Source organism: Wasmannia auropunctata, unplaced genomic scaffold, assembly GCF_000956235.1.
Source record: "Wasmannia auropunctata unplaced genomic scaffold, wasmannia.A_1.0 LD335994.1, whole genome shotgun sequence".
Taxonomy (NCBI): domain Eukaryota; kingdom Metazoa; phylum Arthropoda; class Insecta; order Hymenoptera; family Formicidae; genus Wasmannia; species Wasmannia auropunctata.
Genome location: NW_012026896.1, coordinates 1876257 through 1892924, shown reverse-complemented (window position 1 = coordinate 1892924; position 16668 = coordinate 1876257). Strand labels below are relative to the sequence as shown.

General features: G+C 39.9%; 1 protein-coding gene across 1 annotated transcript in view; it reads left to right on the top strand.

The window, feature by feature from the left end:
- The window catches only part of LOC105453872, a 149732-nt gene that overhangs the window by 69940 nt on the left and 63124 nt on the right, over positions 1-16668 (top strand). Inside the window, exon 5 of the mRNA XM_011696145.1 lies at positions 15385-15469. Within this exon, the coding sequence (XP_011694447.1) occupies positions 15385-15469 (85 nt within the window). The remainder of the gene's footprint in view (positions 1-15384; positions 15470-16668) is intronic.

Below are 16668 nucleotides of genomic sequence, written 5' to 3'. Positions count from 1 at the left end.
TAAATTGGGTTGCAATTACAATATAAGTTTTCTTTTAGTAAGTTCAACAAAATAATGTAATTATTTTGATAATTTTATTCAATAAATTCAACGAATTAATATCGACATGTTAGTTTAGTTGGTCACATATCAACACATAGTTTTGGTATCAGTAACAAAATTTTGGTTGTTCATACTAAACTTTTCTCTCAGTGTAGATTAATTCATAATATTCAGGATTGTGCAGAGTATCTGTAAAAAAGCCAAATTTTAACGGCGTATTTTACCGGCCAAAATGCACATAACGTTTATCGCGCTTTTCTTACGCTATATTGCGTAACCGTTTTAGATTCTTCCGAGAAAACGTTCCACCGCATTTACGATCTTGTATGTTTTTCTTTCCTTTAATCCTCGAAGTGATTATAGGACAAGCCTACAAAGTTCGGCGCATCAATTTCGGGCATCATCCCCGCACGTATAATGTCGCAGAAACTCCTTATAAAAGCAACTTCGCCGCGCTAATTCTGACAGACACCGAATCTCCGTGTGCGTATAATAGCTTTCTCTCTATAACCCGCGTTTTTTGCCCATTTATAAAACACTTCTGGATTTATGTCTTCCCCCCTATTTTCTCCGTCAGATTGTATCATTTTACGCCCTATTTCTTGCTCCTTCTCTCTATAAATTTCTGATATACTACTCTCTCCCTCATCCCACCTTCCCGAATGCCGTGCTCTCTCGCTACACTCTTTCTTTCTCCTCTCGATTCTCTTTCGCCGATTCCGCTCTCGCGATCGCCTCCACAATACTTCTCTTCATCTTTCCGCATTCACCCGGATTTCATTTCTCGCGAGCGATGATCTCTTCTACCCGCGCACTGCACTGGTCCTCTCTTCCTCGATTTCCTCCGCGCCATTATTTTCTCCGCCGTCGCATCTTCCGTCGCCTTTCTCTCCGGATTCTCCTCGCCTCCCGCGGAGCAGCGTCTCTGCGCGCGGTGCCAACGCGCGTCCGATCTCACGCTATCCTCTTACGTGTCGTCGATTCTTTACCCGCGACACCTTTCATCCTACCCCGCGCGCGCGCGCGCGCGCACCCTCCTTACTGTCCGAAGGACACTGGAATCGCATAAAGCTTTACGCCGGATTTTCCATGCCGCCATTTCCGCCAGTCGCGATGAAAGGCGGTATTCGTCATGGCGGCCGATCCGACCGGGGAAAAATGGCGAGATCTCGTTTGAGCAGGGAGGTCGAACGAAATTTCCTTTGGCCTCCTATCAAACATCCTGATGCTGAGCGACGACTGAGAAAGGGGAGCGGCGGCGGTTGCAATCGGACTGATAGGCAGTGGCAAGCGGGCGAGGGAGAGACGAGAAAGAGCGATTTAGCGGAAGAAGAGGGCAGGATACAGTTACAAGTCACTGTGTGTTGTCTTCCCTCGTTCGCGTTTATCCGGGAAGATGAATGTCTCCGAACTACTTTTTCCGGGTGGTGCTTCTTGCTTCATCTATATCGTCGCGCATAAGTTGCAGGGCATCTCCCAGCTCCCCCGTCTTTTGTTGCCGGCGAAAAGGACAAATAGCGTATTCATCCGATGAAAGGAGGGCGAAGTCTTCCTTTACTTCCTTGTCGACCTCGAGTTCTGTCGCGATCTCGTCGAGACCGCGATCTTGCTTGCTACAAATGCTTGTTTAAAATCAACTGCGCTTTCGCATCATTATGTACGAGGCATCGCTCGAGCTGCACAAAGAAATTCATTAACGAGCATTCGGACCACGCTTTGCCAGATAATGCACTTTTACTCGAACAGAGAGGTAATGCCTCAACCACGAGAGAAACATGTTACAACAATTTTAATGATATAAAACGCTCTTCCACGTTTGTTTAAATGACATGGTTGCGCTCTGTTACTTGTATAGAAGAACGCCGGCATAAAATGCTCTTTTCTGTCACACCGACCATTAAGAAATCCTGTTCAAGAAATCCTCGGGATTAGCTCGAAAAGATGCAGCACGATGTAAGATTACGATGTAAGATTAACGTGATTTAATCACCAACGTATTCCTTGTATTGTTTTTTAAGAAAAGTCGGGAATAAATTCGAAAACACAAAATGACCAATTTCAATTTCTAGAATAACATAACGTGTTACATAATGAATTGTATTTTCTATATGATTATGATATTTTATAATTTTATTCGTGATGAGCCTCTCGCATGCTACATTATCGTTCAAGGCAAACAGATGTACATCAGGCAGATATTGCTTGTAAAGCGGTATAAATATAATTTGCGCAGGAAAAAAGGTCATAGCTTTTAATCGCGAAGATGAGAAACGCAATATGAGATCGTATAAAAGTGTAATTTTACATCTGTTTATACTTTCCAAATATTAAGACTTATACGCGTGCGTATATAAAGTCATGTATGCGAACATTTATAGTATGAAACGAGATTATGTAGCTGCATTAAGGAGAAAAATGAAATGCTTAGCTCGCGAAAGAAAGTGGGTAAAGCCCATATTAAATTTTTCTCCGCATTCTCAATGGATTTAGTAGCTAAGATCATTATTTGCCAAGTAATTATACATACAATAATATTCTAATAACTTACATTTTTTTTCTTCAATTTCTTTGTGAAATGTCAACTATAAATATTTAATTTATTAATATATTCATGTAATATTTAAAAAGGTCTACATTTGGGGGGGTAGTCCAAAATTATTTTTTCGCAAAAAAACGCGGAAAGATTTTGAAAAAATTGTGCATGTCTTTTTAAATAAATTTTGCTCTCACAATAATTTAAAAAATCAACGTAAATTAAATATAAATAATAATAATTTTAAACAAGGCCGATACATGCAGTATACAGCAAATAATGGGGAGAAGGGGGGAGAAGTCAACTATGGCTTAGGCTACACAATCATCGGTTGCCCAATAATATTCTTAATTTTTTTAATTTCAACTACGCGCCAATCTTGTCGATCTTTATTTAAGAACACAACTATAACTTAACGCTGAAATAATATCACATATTTATTATCAGACGAAATGTATAACAAAAATTCTTTATTATATCTAATTCTAGAATTATTTATATAAAATAACATCTCAAGTACAACATGTATGTAATTTTTTAAAAACATTGTTTAGAATGAATAAGTTTCACATTGCAGAAAAAACACATTAACATGATTAAAACTAGGATTTAAGAATCATTAGTTTAAGAGGCTTGTATATAACCTGTGATCACTGTTTTCTATTTTTGATATGCTTTCTTCTGCTGTCGTGCACGACACAAATTCATCTACTTTTAGAAGGCGAACGCAAGTGCGTGCGAATCGAACAGCTGATTTACGATCTCGCCGGATTAGAGTCCGCTGACAGAGCGTTAGCACGAAATTACCGTCAGCTCTTCTGACGAAACCCGCGGAAACGGCTATCGGTTTAATTACATCTCGGGGGTGCAATTACACGGGCCAATTTAGGGGGCAATTTGAAATGTAATTGTCAGTCAAATCAGATGCCATCAGATTCACCTCTGGTCGAGTATAGTAAGTCTGTTTCAAAGCGCTCGATAACCGTATATATATCGTCGTTTATCGACGGGTACGAAGATGCGCGGTATTGTAATAGATGCACAAGTTAATTAATCCTGCTTACTCACAGCAAACTCCGTTAATCCACTACCCTTATTGTTAGATTGAAGAAATCGCGGCATATCATCGTCACTATCGTTACTATCGTTACATCTGATTAAAAGATAAAGGTAAAGAGAAAATATGGGAAGAGATAAATAAAAAAGTCTCGCATTTATTATAACTTCGGCATTTAGCCGATATGCAGCTGTATAGCTCTCTGATTAGCGAGCGATTGCATTATTAATTGCATACCGTGGCGAAACAAACCGTCGCGCTGTGCTGTGCAAGATAATCTTTGACAAAGGTACACGAGGAAATGGGATAGCTGGTAGGGTCGCTCCTGTCGTTCACACCGTATCTGGTGGTTTCTCGTCGAACGCTTACACGACCATGAAGACTTTAAGACATCCCATTTATCATGCCCCCAACCCGTGTCTCGTCGTGTCTTGTCTAACAGCAGAAATCCGCCGCCGGGCGCCGCTTGAACGGCGTTCAATGTTCCCGCAGGACACACTTGTTCCTCGAACCAACTACGAGTAGCCGGGGCATTAATATTCTCGCTCGCTCGCGCGTGCAGGAGGCGCGCGGATATACAACGAGGAACGGATCCGAGACGGATGCGAGACGATCCTTCCCAACAGGTGCGTATACGGAGGTGGAGGAGGTTTGACGGACGCGCGCGCGTCGAGAAGGCGCGAATCTGTTTTTCCAAGACTATTGTTCGGGCTGTAACATATAATAGCGCGCATGATTCATGGACACTGACGTACCCAGGCCTTCGCCAGGTACGAAGAAAAGGACCGAAATAAATCAGAGCGCGGCAAAAGTAATACCGGGCACGGCGTTGCATAAATCACGGCGGGCGTAGTCGCACGTGTTGCATATATCGTCCATGTGGACGGGTATTAATGACTTATGGTGACAGACCGGAAGGCCCGTTAAAGTAGTTTCGCTCAGAGATCGGCTGAGTTAGCGTTTTTAGCCCGAAATTTCCCAACTCTCTCTCGATCTAACATTATATACGTATATATTCCACGTTATAATAACTTAGTCTACGCGGTTTGTCGGGGGCTATCTTCGCGGCTTCAATGACAACTTGTATTATAACTTTGTATGCGCGGAAATCTATAAAAAGAGAAGCTCTGGTAACAACAGGATTAATAAAAATTACAGACATACTCACATATGTGAAATAAAATAATTATAACGTACCGCAAAAGTGTTCCGTCTGACGCAAAAATTCATGATTTAATTTACTTTGTGGCGCAAGATAAATTCGCCGTGCGATTAAGAGAATAAGTTCTAAGGACGCATAAGATACAGTTGTATACTTTCGAGCAACTGCTGCAGTTATACGTCGGTGCATAAGAAAGTCGCGCGCGCAGCGCGCACCGAGAAAGAGCGGCGACGGCGGTCTGTTTTTTCTTCTCTTTTTTTTGCGTCCGGGTTTCCGCATTACCAGGCAAAGTTATTAACGTTATATGTTACAGACCGTGTACCGAGAGTACCTCGTTTACAAGCGCCATCTTAAAAAGCCTCTCAAGCTTAAAATCCCCGCTCCACTTCGGTTGGGTGGTAGGGAGCGGCGGCCGGATGCACCGTCCGCGCGAATGCCCGTTCTATTCGGGGTGAGATGTTCATCGTTAATATGCGGGTCCATGGTATCCCCCCCTCCCCCGTCATGTCGCGATAAGTGAATAAATCGAAGGGGGAGTCAATGGCGAGGACGTGACGGAGCGAGGGCGCGCGCGCGGGCGTGCAGCATATGCCCTCGACTCGATCGGTTGCCGCATCCGCGAAAGCGTCACGCGACATCCGCCGGCCGGGATGTAATGTACAGTGTCGCGTTAATACCACAAAGCTAGCGTGCGGAATAATTGCGAGAAAATTGCGCGGACCATCGGGGAATCATCGATAAGCGAGAGAATCCCGATTGAAACCAAATCAATTTCATTTGCCGGTCATTTCAATAATAGGTCGCACACTTCACGTCACAAAGGACGACGTTCGATTCGCGTGACGTACCTTCAAAACAAAAAAAAAGTTTTTCCCTCTAAAAATATATATCCTCTAATTCAATTTTTCATGCTGTTTTTTATTTATTTATTTTTGCGTTGTCCAGAAAATCTCGCGTTTATCACAAACTTTTGGAATTCTATTATTCAAGCGGCTTGCGAAATCTTGCGGGTATCCCATGATATTTTATTGACACACGTTACTCGGAGAATTTTGTACGTCAACGTGGGCGCTTCGGAGATGATCTGAAAGTCACATAAAATATGAATATTTCCGCCGCAGCAGAGACTGCCCGGCCGCAGCCGCAAAGGTTTCCGCCCGGCAACAGTTGTTTTATTCATGACGAAACATACGCCATTAGATATATACATGTCCGTGCAACGTACGTGGCATCGTAACCGTGGGTTACTCATCCCCGACTACAGTTATACGGATAATGCATTTTCTCACAGAGGACGGACGCGTGTCGATTGACAGAAAATTGCTGTTCAACTTCGTTGTTGCAAATACAATTCAACCGTAGACAACCGCGTGGACTACAAAGAGGGATGGCTGTAAAGCGCCACAGCGTCGTCCGGTGGCAAGGATGGCGGATTTTGTGCGTCGACGCTACGAGAAGTGCACTTCGCGCTCTTGGGAAATCTTTGCGAAATGAACCGACGATGTCATTATACCGTAATAAACGCATCGACCGCGCCGGTGTCGCGAGCAGACCCTGGGAAATTAATTTCTAGCCCTAATTTGCAGATTATTATCGCGCCCGCGTCGGAAATATGTAGGTGGTGTTAATAATTTATTTACAAATATAAATTCTTATATTTAATTTTTATAATGACGCAATGACGTAATATAATAAACGAAGGCAAAAATCAATTTAATTATTATACACATCTTTTGTAGGATGCACGTGATTTGACGATGCCAATTAATGTCCATACAAATATACAATGTCCCATTCACTTATCTTAATTTACAATTAAACTTAGAATACAAACAGAGGGGAAAAGAAAAGTGGATTATCAGGCGTATTAATAAAATGAGAACACTATCGATTCGAGTATTTTCGCAGATGTCTTCCCAATTTCTCACATTAAGTTTCACCGTCGGATCCAGTTATCTCAAGAGAGAGAAAGAGAGAGAAAGCAAGGTATATAGGCTGTGGTGGAGTAGAAGAAATTGACAGGGTAGATATAATCAGATTCCGAACATCTCGGATAAAGTCCGTTTGATTTCTTCTGCCTAGCGGCATCGTCCATGCGGAATGAAGTCCCTGTGTGGAAGGATACCCCCGCGTCAGCTTTCTGTATCGGGAAATATCGTTACCCGATCGGCCCGATTTATTCTCCGTAATAAAGCCGAAAGTATTCCCCTTTGTGAGCCAGGTTGCTAAGACATCCGCACGTACGAAAGAAACCGCTGCGTTGTCATGTTCAATTACGGACGATATAAAGCATTTAGAGACGTTTACATGCCTTTTGAGACAGATATTTTATTAATAGATATTTAATTAAAATATTATTTTATTAATATTTTACAATTTGCCATTCAGTAAAATTGTCTTTATTTAAAACATTTAAAAAATATATTTAAAAAAAATAAGCTTTTTTTAGTATGTAAAAATACAAATTTATTTATTGATATGGATAATAGAGTATAATTTCAAACTTTTCGTTTCAGAGTTATACTCTACTTATACTACTACGTTATACAGAGTTATACTAAGAGAGAAAGCTCGTTATATTTCCATGAAAATATCTAGATCTGCAATAAATAACTGTATATTTATTTATGAAATTAATTAGATTTATCCGCAATAATTAAATTGCGAAGGAGCATCGCACAGGCGCGTTGCGATTGCTGAAGCATCGTCGAAGTTAATTCACTCGAATAAAGTGACTGGAGCCGTAAATTTCTATTTAGAATATTCCGGTAATTTTAAAGGTTGCTGTGTTGAATTTACGGTAGAGATGCACTTACGGTAGAGATGCCCGCCCCATTCGCACGGATGAAATCGCGGAGGGTAATTTCGTTTACCGCCCGTCATGTAAGATAAGAAAAGTGGCGGCTCTCTGCGCCGCGCGTTGCAAACTCTTACATTGTACGGTTTCTCCTTCCCGCATATTAACTGAACCATTTACAGCTGCTGAGAATTATAGTCGTGGTAAATTTTCGACAGACATTCCCGTGTTTCTCTAAAGAATTTTCATTTACTGGAATAGTTCTAATACACGTATGCATGTCATACTTTATCTTGAAAATTAGGACACGTCAGTTTTGTTGAAAGTATTTTATTTTTTATTTTCTTCTACCGTGTGCTTCATATTTATATCTCGCGTTAAAGAGTTGTTTTCTATTAAAAAAACAATAATACTAATAATACTAGTAAAAAGAAATAATACTAATAACATTGAACATTTTACAATTTAATTATGGAAACAAAATTTTATCATAAATTTCGTCAAAAATTGTCTATAATTGAGCATATCAACACAATAATTTCTTTTGCATGTGCATATAAGTATTTTAACAACGATTAATTATTTCCTTGACCGGATCCTCATCCTGGCTGCAGGGGTTTACTCATGCAGAAGCATCCGCTTAAGGATGGTCCTGGATGCGACCAATAAAGAGGAACCCTCCAAGCCAAGGTGTTAGCTATCGTGCTGACGACTGCATGGCGCAGGGGAAGCTGCGTCACAATGCCCTCCTCTCTCTCTCTCTCTCTCTCTCCTCTCCTAGATATTGGGCGACGTCCAGGAATACGTGTCCTAATCTCGGATATCCCGGTGATACTGCAATTGTAATATTCGGATGACACTCTATTGTGACGTTCGCAAGAGCAAAACGTAACGAATGAAAAGAAAGTTATCTTCGATAAAAAGTCCGCCTTACAATTAACGACTGTTATCTCGAGTTCATCGCGCATTAATCTCACTCACCGCGCGTTGCGTTGATACCCGGGTCAGACACGCCGGGCTTTTAGGCGCCGCGTCCACGTAATATCGGGAGATCGATCGGGCGAGTCAGGCGAGCGCGAAAACCATCCAGAAACCATCCAGAAGAGAAACGCCAAGTAACTTCCTAAGACGGCGAGGCAAACAACGACACGGGGCCGCGGAAAATCGGTTGTTTGGCTATCGCCTCGAAACTTTTCCCGAAAGGGGAAAGTTTTTTTTTTTTACTCCGCGAGATCGGGCGAAAAAGCGCTGCTCGGGAAAATCGTTCGGCGATCGCGAATCAACGGAGTTTACGTTGCCTGATATCGAGCGGCGCCATTGCGGAGCAACGCTTTGTTCTTCTTGCGCTTTTAACTCTCTTCCGCGCCGATTAACACCGTAACTTTTATAACTTCGTGTATAGTAGACTGGACGTGTGCGCCCGTATATAGAAATAGTTCTTCCGCGAGCTTCGATCGCAAAAGTAGATATATTTAGCGTCAATTATTTCTAGTGGAAGAAACGGCACGTAGACACGCACACTCGAATATTCAGTTGTTCACTTCTAACATAACGTTCCGAACGGAATGATAACCCGCTCAGATAACGTGGAAGAAAAAAGGATGCTTTTATCGCAAAAGGTGAATAGGCATAAAAGAAATACGCGCGATCGAAACGCGCTTTTTCAGCGCGGTGAATTTATTGTCCGCGTTATTTGGCAGGATGTCTTTCATTTGATGTCTTTCACAGGAAACACTTAAAGACGCACTTGACTCTAGATAATCTATAATTGCAGTTGTTCCAAGATAATGTTGGTTAACGAGCTACTTGTATTATTAAATACTAGAAAAATGAGAGAGAGAGAGAGAGAGAGAGAGAGAGCGCATAAGGAAAACAGATGCAAAGAGTGACAAAAAAAGGATAAAATAGCTATCATTTCAAACAAATTTCTTCTCGTTTTCAGTCAACGAGTCCTAATCGCCTTACTGCAAAACATCCGGGAGAAACTATTTGCGAGTGATTAAATTAGCGTTTCCGTTACGTTGTCGCAGCTGTATTCCAATCGCTCATTCGACCGCACGACAAAGCGATTCATCGTGGACCGTCGATTGTTGGACACTTCAAACAAACTGCTATCACAGTTTATTCGGTCATTAATCATCCCGGAGTTAAGGGGATGCATAAGATCGACTTCAATAACGGCTGCTACCATTACGGCTTTAATAACAAAGTCTGGACCGCGTCAAAAAATGTCAAGAATATTCTCTATCTTTCATTGCATTAAACAGTTGCGCGTATTCTAATAATTTTACAACAGGTAATTTTTGCGTATACAATTTGCGATAAAGTATCAATATTTTAGACTATTGAGACTATTTAGACAAACTTTTATTCTAAATTTTTGAATTTATATATATCATTGTGTTGATTAGGTATGCCACAATTTAATATATAAAAAAAGAAGCGTACATCTTTTTAAAATGTTATTGATTAATCATTAAAACATTATGCTTTAATATAAATATATGTACGAGCTCTAGTTAAATTTTACTACATCTATAAAATATAGTTTTTAACACACATAAAACTAATCATAGATTTATTATTTTTTTTATAAATAATTTAAACGCAATGCACCAACGTGTTAAATAAAATTTAAAAAAGTTTAACTCACTGCTAAATTTCTAACTCACTAGGCATATTTATATGTCATAATAAGAACGTATGAATTCAATGTGGACATCTGTACGGAATGCGGAACGAAAAAGATTTGTCTTTGTCCCATGCATCCACGTCTATTTCTCGTGAAGTTATAGCGTTTTGAAAATCGGACACGCGCGCACGTAGATGGAAGAACGTCGCGTCGCACTTTTTACTTATATAAGTTCACACCTCAGGTGACAGGTGGCCAAAAAAAAAGCTGTGAAAACACGTGTAGTACGTGCGCTTTGAAATATGATACGCCGCCAACGAGTGCCACGTGCGCGCTGACCGTGTACGTCCCCGGTACTTGATCGCGAGATCACGGGTCGATATAACCGTCAATATGTGCGCTCAAAAAAAGCGCAATGGGATAATCTTGGACTCGTTTGAAAGCTAAGACTCAACCGCTTCTAACGAGTGCATGACTAATTATCTCCGTTAACTAATTTACGAGATACCATCGGTTAATCATAGAATACGAAAAAAAAAATCGAATTTTGCTGAGATAGTCGGTGTAAAGGTATTTTCAACGAGGTTGCTGGTCGATTTAATCGCTAAAACCTTCGTTCAAAAAAATCACAGTATGATCTGTCGTTCGAAAGATTCCATCGCTTTTAATAAGCTCGCGATTAATTATTTCTGTTTATCAATTTGCGAGATCTGTTTAATTAATGACCACGATGAAAAAAATTGACCTTTCACTCTGATATTTTATACTTTATACTTACTTAAAAGTAAACTTTTTTTATATATCTTTTTTCAGGCTTTTACATTTAAACTATATTCAGTTCAAGACAAATTCCTCTTTGCATATCTCTTGCACAAAATCCAGTTGTCATTTTAGGAAAAATACCTTCGGGCAAAGTAAATTTCTACACAAAAGAATTGCTAGTATTGCTAGCAAGATGTAAAAATTGGATATTCAACGAGATTACAATCACTATCGTTTTGTTTCCACATCCCCTGGCTCGCGTTCTATTTCTCAACGTCAAATGTAAAGATACACAGCTTACAAATTGCAAACTAAATAGAGTATTAGATTTGGCTTGTATAAGATTAATCGAAATTCAAAGAGACAAATTCTATTGCTACGCGTCAAGTGCATAATAATCTATCGATTTCACAGTCCCAGAAAAAAATTTCAAGAATTTTTTCATTCATGATCAATATTTTTGGTCAGCTGTAAATTTTTATCAGTCTATATATTCGTCTTATGTAAGACCTCGTCTGGAACGGTAACGGTAATTACAAGCGTTTCTTGAGAGGCTGCTGTTACTTCATTAATTTGCGATGCGTCTTCGCTCGGAAGATATCGACTCCTGCTCGATGTTCACGTCATTTGATTGCTGTAGCAATTTCTCACCGTGCCACTGACTCCATTGTCATCGAGAAGTTCTTCCCCGAGGGTTCTCGTGCAATGAGAATTCATCACTTATTACGACACTCCGTGCTCCACTTTTGCGGAACGAAATATTACCCCTGCGTTTCGCCAGACGCCTTGACGGAGCCAAAGATCAAACGACGTTTCGTCGTCTCTCCCCCGTGCAAACGTCATCGTTCGTCTGGTTTATTAAATCACCTTTCCGCTACGCGCGCCGTCAACATGCAAATTCTTCCGAACCCACAGTTTTCACCGCATCCCGCGTTCTGGAGAAAACGGCATAATGCATTGTGTTGTGTCACGAATAAAAAATTGCAAATGCCGTTGTGTGCTAACTCCAGTTCTCTCTTCGTGAAATGAGTTGGAATTATCGTTGAATGAGTGCAAGTCGACTCAGACAGGTGATATTAAAGAGCATATGTTATTTCGACTGAAGAATTTGTAGCAGAATTTAAATAGATAAATAGCTATTCTTTCTGCATATTGAAAGTTTTCGTGTACAGAACAAATTAGAGTATAAAAAAAATTAATAGAATAAGAAAGTAAAAAGCTATTTGTACGCGACCTATTATTTAATCCATATAGATAAGGTCTGATATTATTTTCTGTTGTGTTGAATATTATTTCATTAAGTTTGCGAAGAGAATAATTCATCCTTTTCTATCGTCGCTGTAGAATGATGTCGGTTTGCTCTGTTTTCGCAAGGCATTAAATTCTGTGTCGCGATAATCATACCGATAAGTGCATTTCGAGAGTGTATTACAGGACAATTTAATTGCACTTTATTCAGCTGCATTTCCCAATATTATTTTCCGCCCTACGCAATTCCACCACGATTTTACGGTTTCTCCGATGCAAAGACAGCAAACGAAATTCACTCAACCAGCCGACGACGGAAAAACCATCTGCGAATGAAGAAATACGACGATATGGGAAAAGAGAATTCAACCGCGCGAACGAATCGCGCCGGAATGTTTCTGCCGGTTTTCCCCTTTTTGCTCCCGGATTTGCTCCCTTGGCGGTGGACACGTACATACAGATGGACAATTCTTGTGTAAACGCGAACGCCAGCCACGGTGGTAAAACCGGTATATGCAAAATACTACGACGAACGCAATTTCTGGCCCTTCACGCGCGCGTTTTCCATCTTCCCCCCGCTGTTTCACTCTTCGCATCCTCGCGGAAACGAGGCTTTTTCCCCACTGCTTTATTTTGCCGTGATGCCGCTTGAATGCGTGAACACGATGTCATCAACAGCGGGTCAAGCTCCGCCCTGCGAATCTCGCTTCAAACGTCATATACGAGTGACCAAAGATATAAAGGGAATGACAAATAATAATAGCAATGACAATGAATAAGGAAAATAGCACTTTATTATTAATAGAAAATTGAAAATAAATATTACATGCCCATCTATGAGACATCGATTGTTTTTATGTAAATTTATTCCCTGCATTTACTTTAGCTTGACCCAGATTATCTAGACGGATTACAATATGAAAACCTGTATTGTTTTGCAAATTAAATTACGTGCCATTTACATGTATTATACCGCATTGATATAATTATCTAGTGATATGATATAAACGACAAATGTGGGACGAATCAAATTTTTGACATTTGAATAAAGTCGAAGTTAAGTGCAGCGCTTGCTAGACGGAATACAGATATTTATATCGAACATATTCTGTATTTGATACAGAGATAGAAAGAAAGCGATAGAGAGACGGAGGGAAAGCATACAGAGGGACATAATATGGCGAAACTGTTCTGTTCTGAAAATTGGTCGGCGTGCTACAAAGGTTTCGCTTGTGTGACACACGCGCGTATTTCATATGCACGCTTGTCACAGTTATCAGCAAGCTTCTAATGTCTCGCGTGAGTTAACTTCAAAGGCCGTATCCAGATAACGCGGGCTGGTTTGATAAATGGAAGACACGCGAAAAGTTCACAAACCTTCCGCGAAACTTTCTGCCGAAGAAATGACGGCTCCAACTTGCTACAAGAATAAATGATAGGATCCTGTTAGTAGCGCTTCCTAGAACTTCCAGCGACATTCTGCGTAACGCAAGAAATATTTGAAAATATAACAATTGTTCTTTCTTATAAACTTCTCTTCATTTCTTAATATCTAAACATATCTTCAAGTCTCAGGGAGGAAAAAAAAAGTAAAATTTGTTGAATTAAATTTGTGTGTGTGTGACTACTTCGCCTATCATTTATTTAATCATAAGCGAAACAAATAGCGTGACAGATTTTCAAATATTAACATATCAGAAATTTAATATCAAATAACGTTGTAAGAAAAGCAGAAAACGTGAAACGCATATTTGCGGAATAAAACCGGTAAAAACGGGTAATTTCAATCCTGCAGCTTCGATTCGCAGGAGCAGAATCGAATACCTGGAAACCGTCTTCGACGAACAGCTTCGTGGCGAATTACCCGGGAATGCCGTTCACGAATGTTAGCGGAAAAGCGAGAAAGAATCGGACCTTCTATAAAACGATTGAAGCGCGTGGTAATTCTGAAAGAGGAAATTTCGATGAAAGAAACGGGAGACGGCCAAAGCCCTCCCTCATGGAGAAATTTGAACGGCATCCTTCCCTCTTCGATCTTTACGAGGGAAGCACAAGAGAGAGAGAGTACATACATACATATATAACATATACATCGGTTTATATATATATGTATGTACGGCGTTGCTTAAAATAACGATTTATTCCGCCCGATTGAATTGAAAATTCCGGTAGAACAGACTAATAGGAGATATTCGAATTCTAATTCGATGAGAGTAGGCACGCGCGATTTTATATTACACATACGCTTGTAACGAGTTCACTCGCAAAACAGAGCGCAAAATGTTGCGATAACAGTCCATTAATTAAAATTAATCCAGAACAAAAAAATAGAATTTTTTTAGGTATATTTATTTAATACGTTAAAATCGTTATAAATATCTTGTGAGATTGGCATTCAGCGTCTCGAAAATTTTCGTTCCTTGAGGCGGACAACGGTCACGTAAACACGACACACAATACACAATAGCATTGTGTGTACACAAGATTGCCGCGCTAGCATTCGCGTGGGAGAGCTCGAGTTTGGTAGGCAACAACGCGAGTCGCTCGTATTACGTGGCATTTCTCCACAAGACAATCATTTCGCATGACTGACAATTAGAGATGATCGGTTTGTATACAGCTAATTAATTCTCATGGTTAGCGATTCATGAACGGATTGAGAAAACGATGATCTCTTTCGAAGCCTCGCGCGATTTATACGTGAAATACGTCGAGGTGATAAGGGGTGGGTATTATAAATTATTATTTACCAGGGCGAGGGAGAATTACTTGCTTAACGATGCTTGAATTCATTTAGGATACGTCTCGCAACGGGATTATGTTATTCAAAGTGCGGAAAATGCACGAAAGTACGTAGTTGGAGCAACAGGTATAACATCGCCGCTGCGCGCGGGTGGCGTGTGAAATTGACCGTACGATTTTCGAATTCCTTCCACTGTTTGAGATTCGTTCGTCGCACTAATTTGCGAGAGACGTCGAACGGATCGCGGCTAATTCGCGCGATATTGTGTCTCTTTTCGCGTTATTTTCTTGTCTCATTATAAAATGCGCATCGTTGAACAGCATGTGATTAATGAGAGTTGCAAAAGCTCGCGCAATCGCCATATAGTGCCGAGCACGATTATAATTAACTCTTTTTTTTCTTTTTCAGTATTGTGTGAGTGTGCTACGGCGGAATATGAAAGGATTCGAAGGGAGACCTGGGAGACATCGGACGACGACGGAACAACCCAGCGGTGAGTAATTTATTATTACATTTTTATTATTTACATATTTCTTACTTGCTGCTTTGCAGAATTCGTTTTTTTTTCTTGTTTATCAGAGGTTATTATTTCGATTAACGGGAGATTTAAAAAAAGAAACTTTCACGAAAAATGTATGCTCAAAGAAAGAGAAAAAGAGGATTCTTTTTATATCTTCTTAAACGAGCGATATCAAAATTCAATAACGAAATAGTGTTCTCATATTTTATCAAATATATTCGTATCTATTGCGTTGTTCACTCGATTTTGCAAAATTATAGATGCGTAAACATGCATTATGTATATTTGTGGATCTATAGCAAACTCGACCAGCTGCAATTGCAGATAATAGAATTAATAGACTCATTCATTTAAACGGTTATATTATGTTCTTTTTCAATTTACAACATTCGGCAAAACGATATTTACGATCCCATACATAGCAGATATCTCTCCTTTATTTTGCAGAAACAAGATTTCTTTTAAACATGTCAATTGGCGAAAATTTAATAATATAATGGCCAATTATGGACATACTACACAAATATTACCTTTATTGCATACAATTTGGGAAATTTATTAATCTAATTTAATATATAAAGAGGACAACAATTTTCTATTAGTAGATTTTTAAGTTAACCTTTTGCTTTATTTTTCTTAGTTCATGAAAAAGAAATAAAACGATTTTATTTAATGAAATTGATCCGAGTAATGAAGGATTAAAACTAAAACAGACATAAAAGCATTTTCCGTGCAATGCATATCTATGAGACAAATTGCACGTTTCAACAGAAATATGTAAAAATCTCGAATCCTCTTTATAAAATGATTACAACAGGACATATTTCCTACGACGAAGATGGTAGGAAATATTGAACAAAACCTCGTCGATCGCACTCGATTATTCTACTCTTGTCGTCAGGGAGCGAAATTTCACCTCTCGAAGATAAATATTATTTTTCTCAACTCGCTCTCACGTCCATGACACGTCTATCCGTTCCAAATTCTTGCAGATCCGACATTGACATTTACGGAACTAATCCATCTCCTGCGCGCGTATTGTATTTCGAGCTTTTAACGAAACCCGCCGTGCGTTTAAATCAAATCCCGAAATATCCGGAAAACTTTTTGGCGAGGAGAAGGCAATCGGTTGGCTCCGAAATGCAAATTCCTACGGGGATGCCATCCCCCAG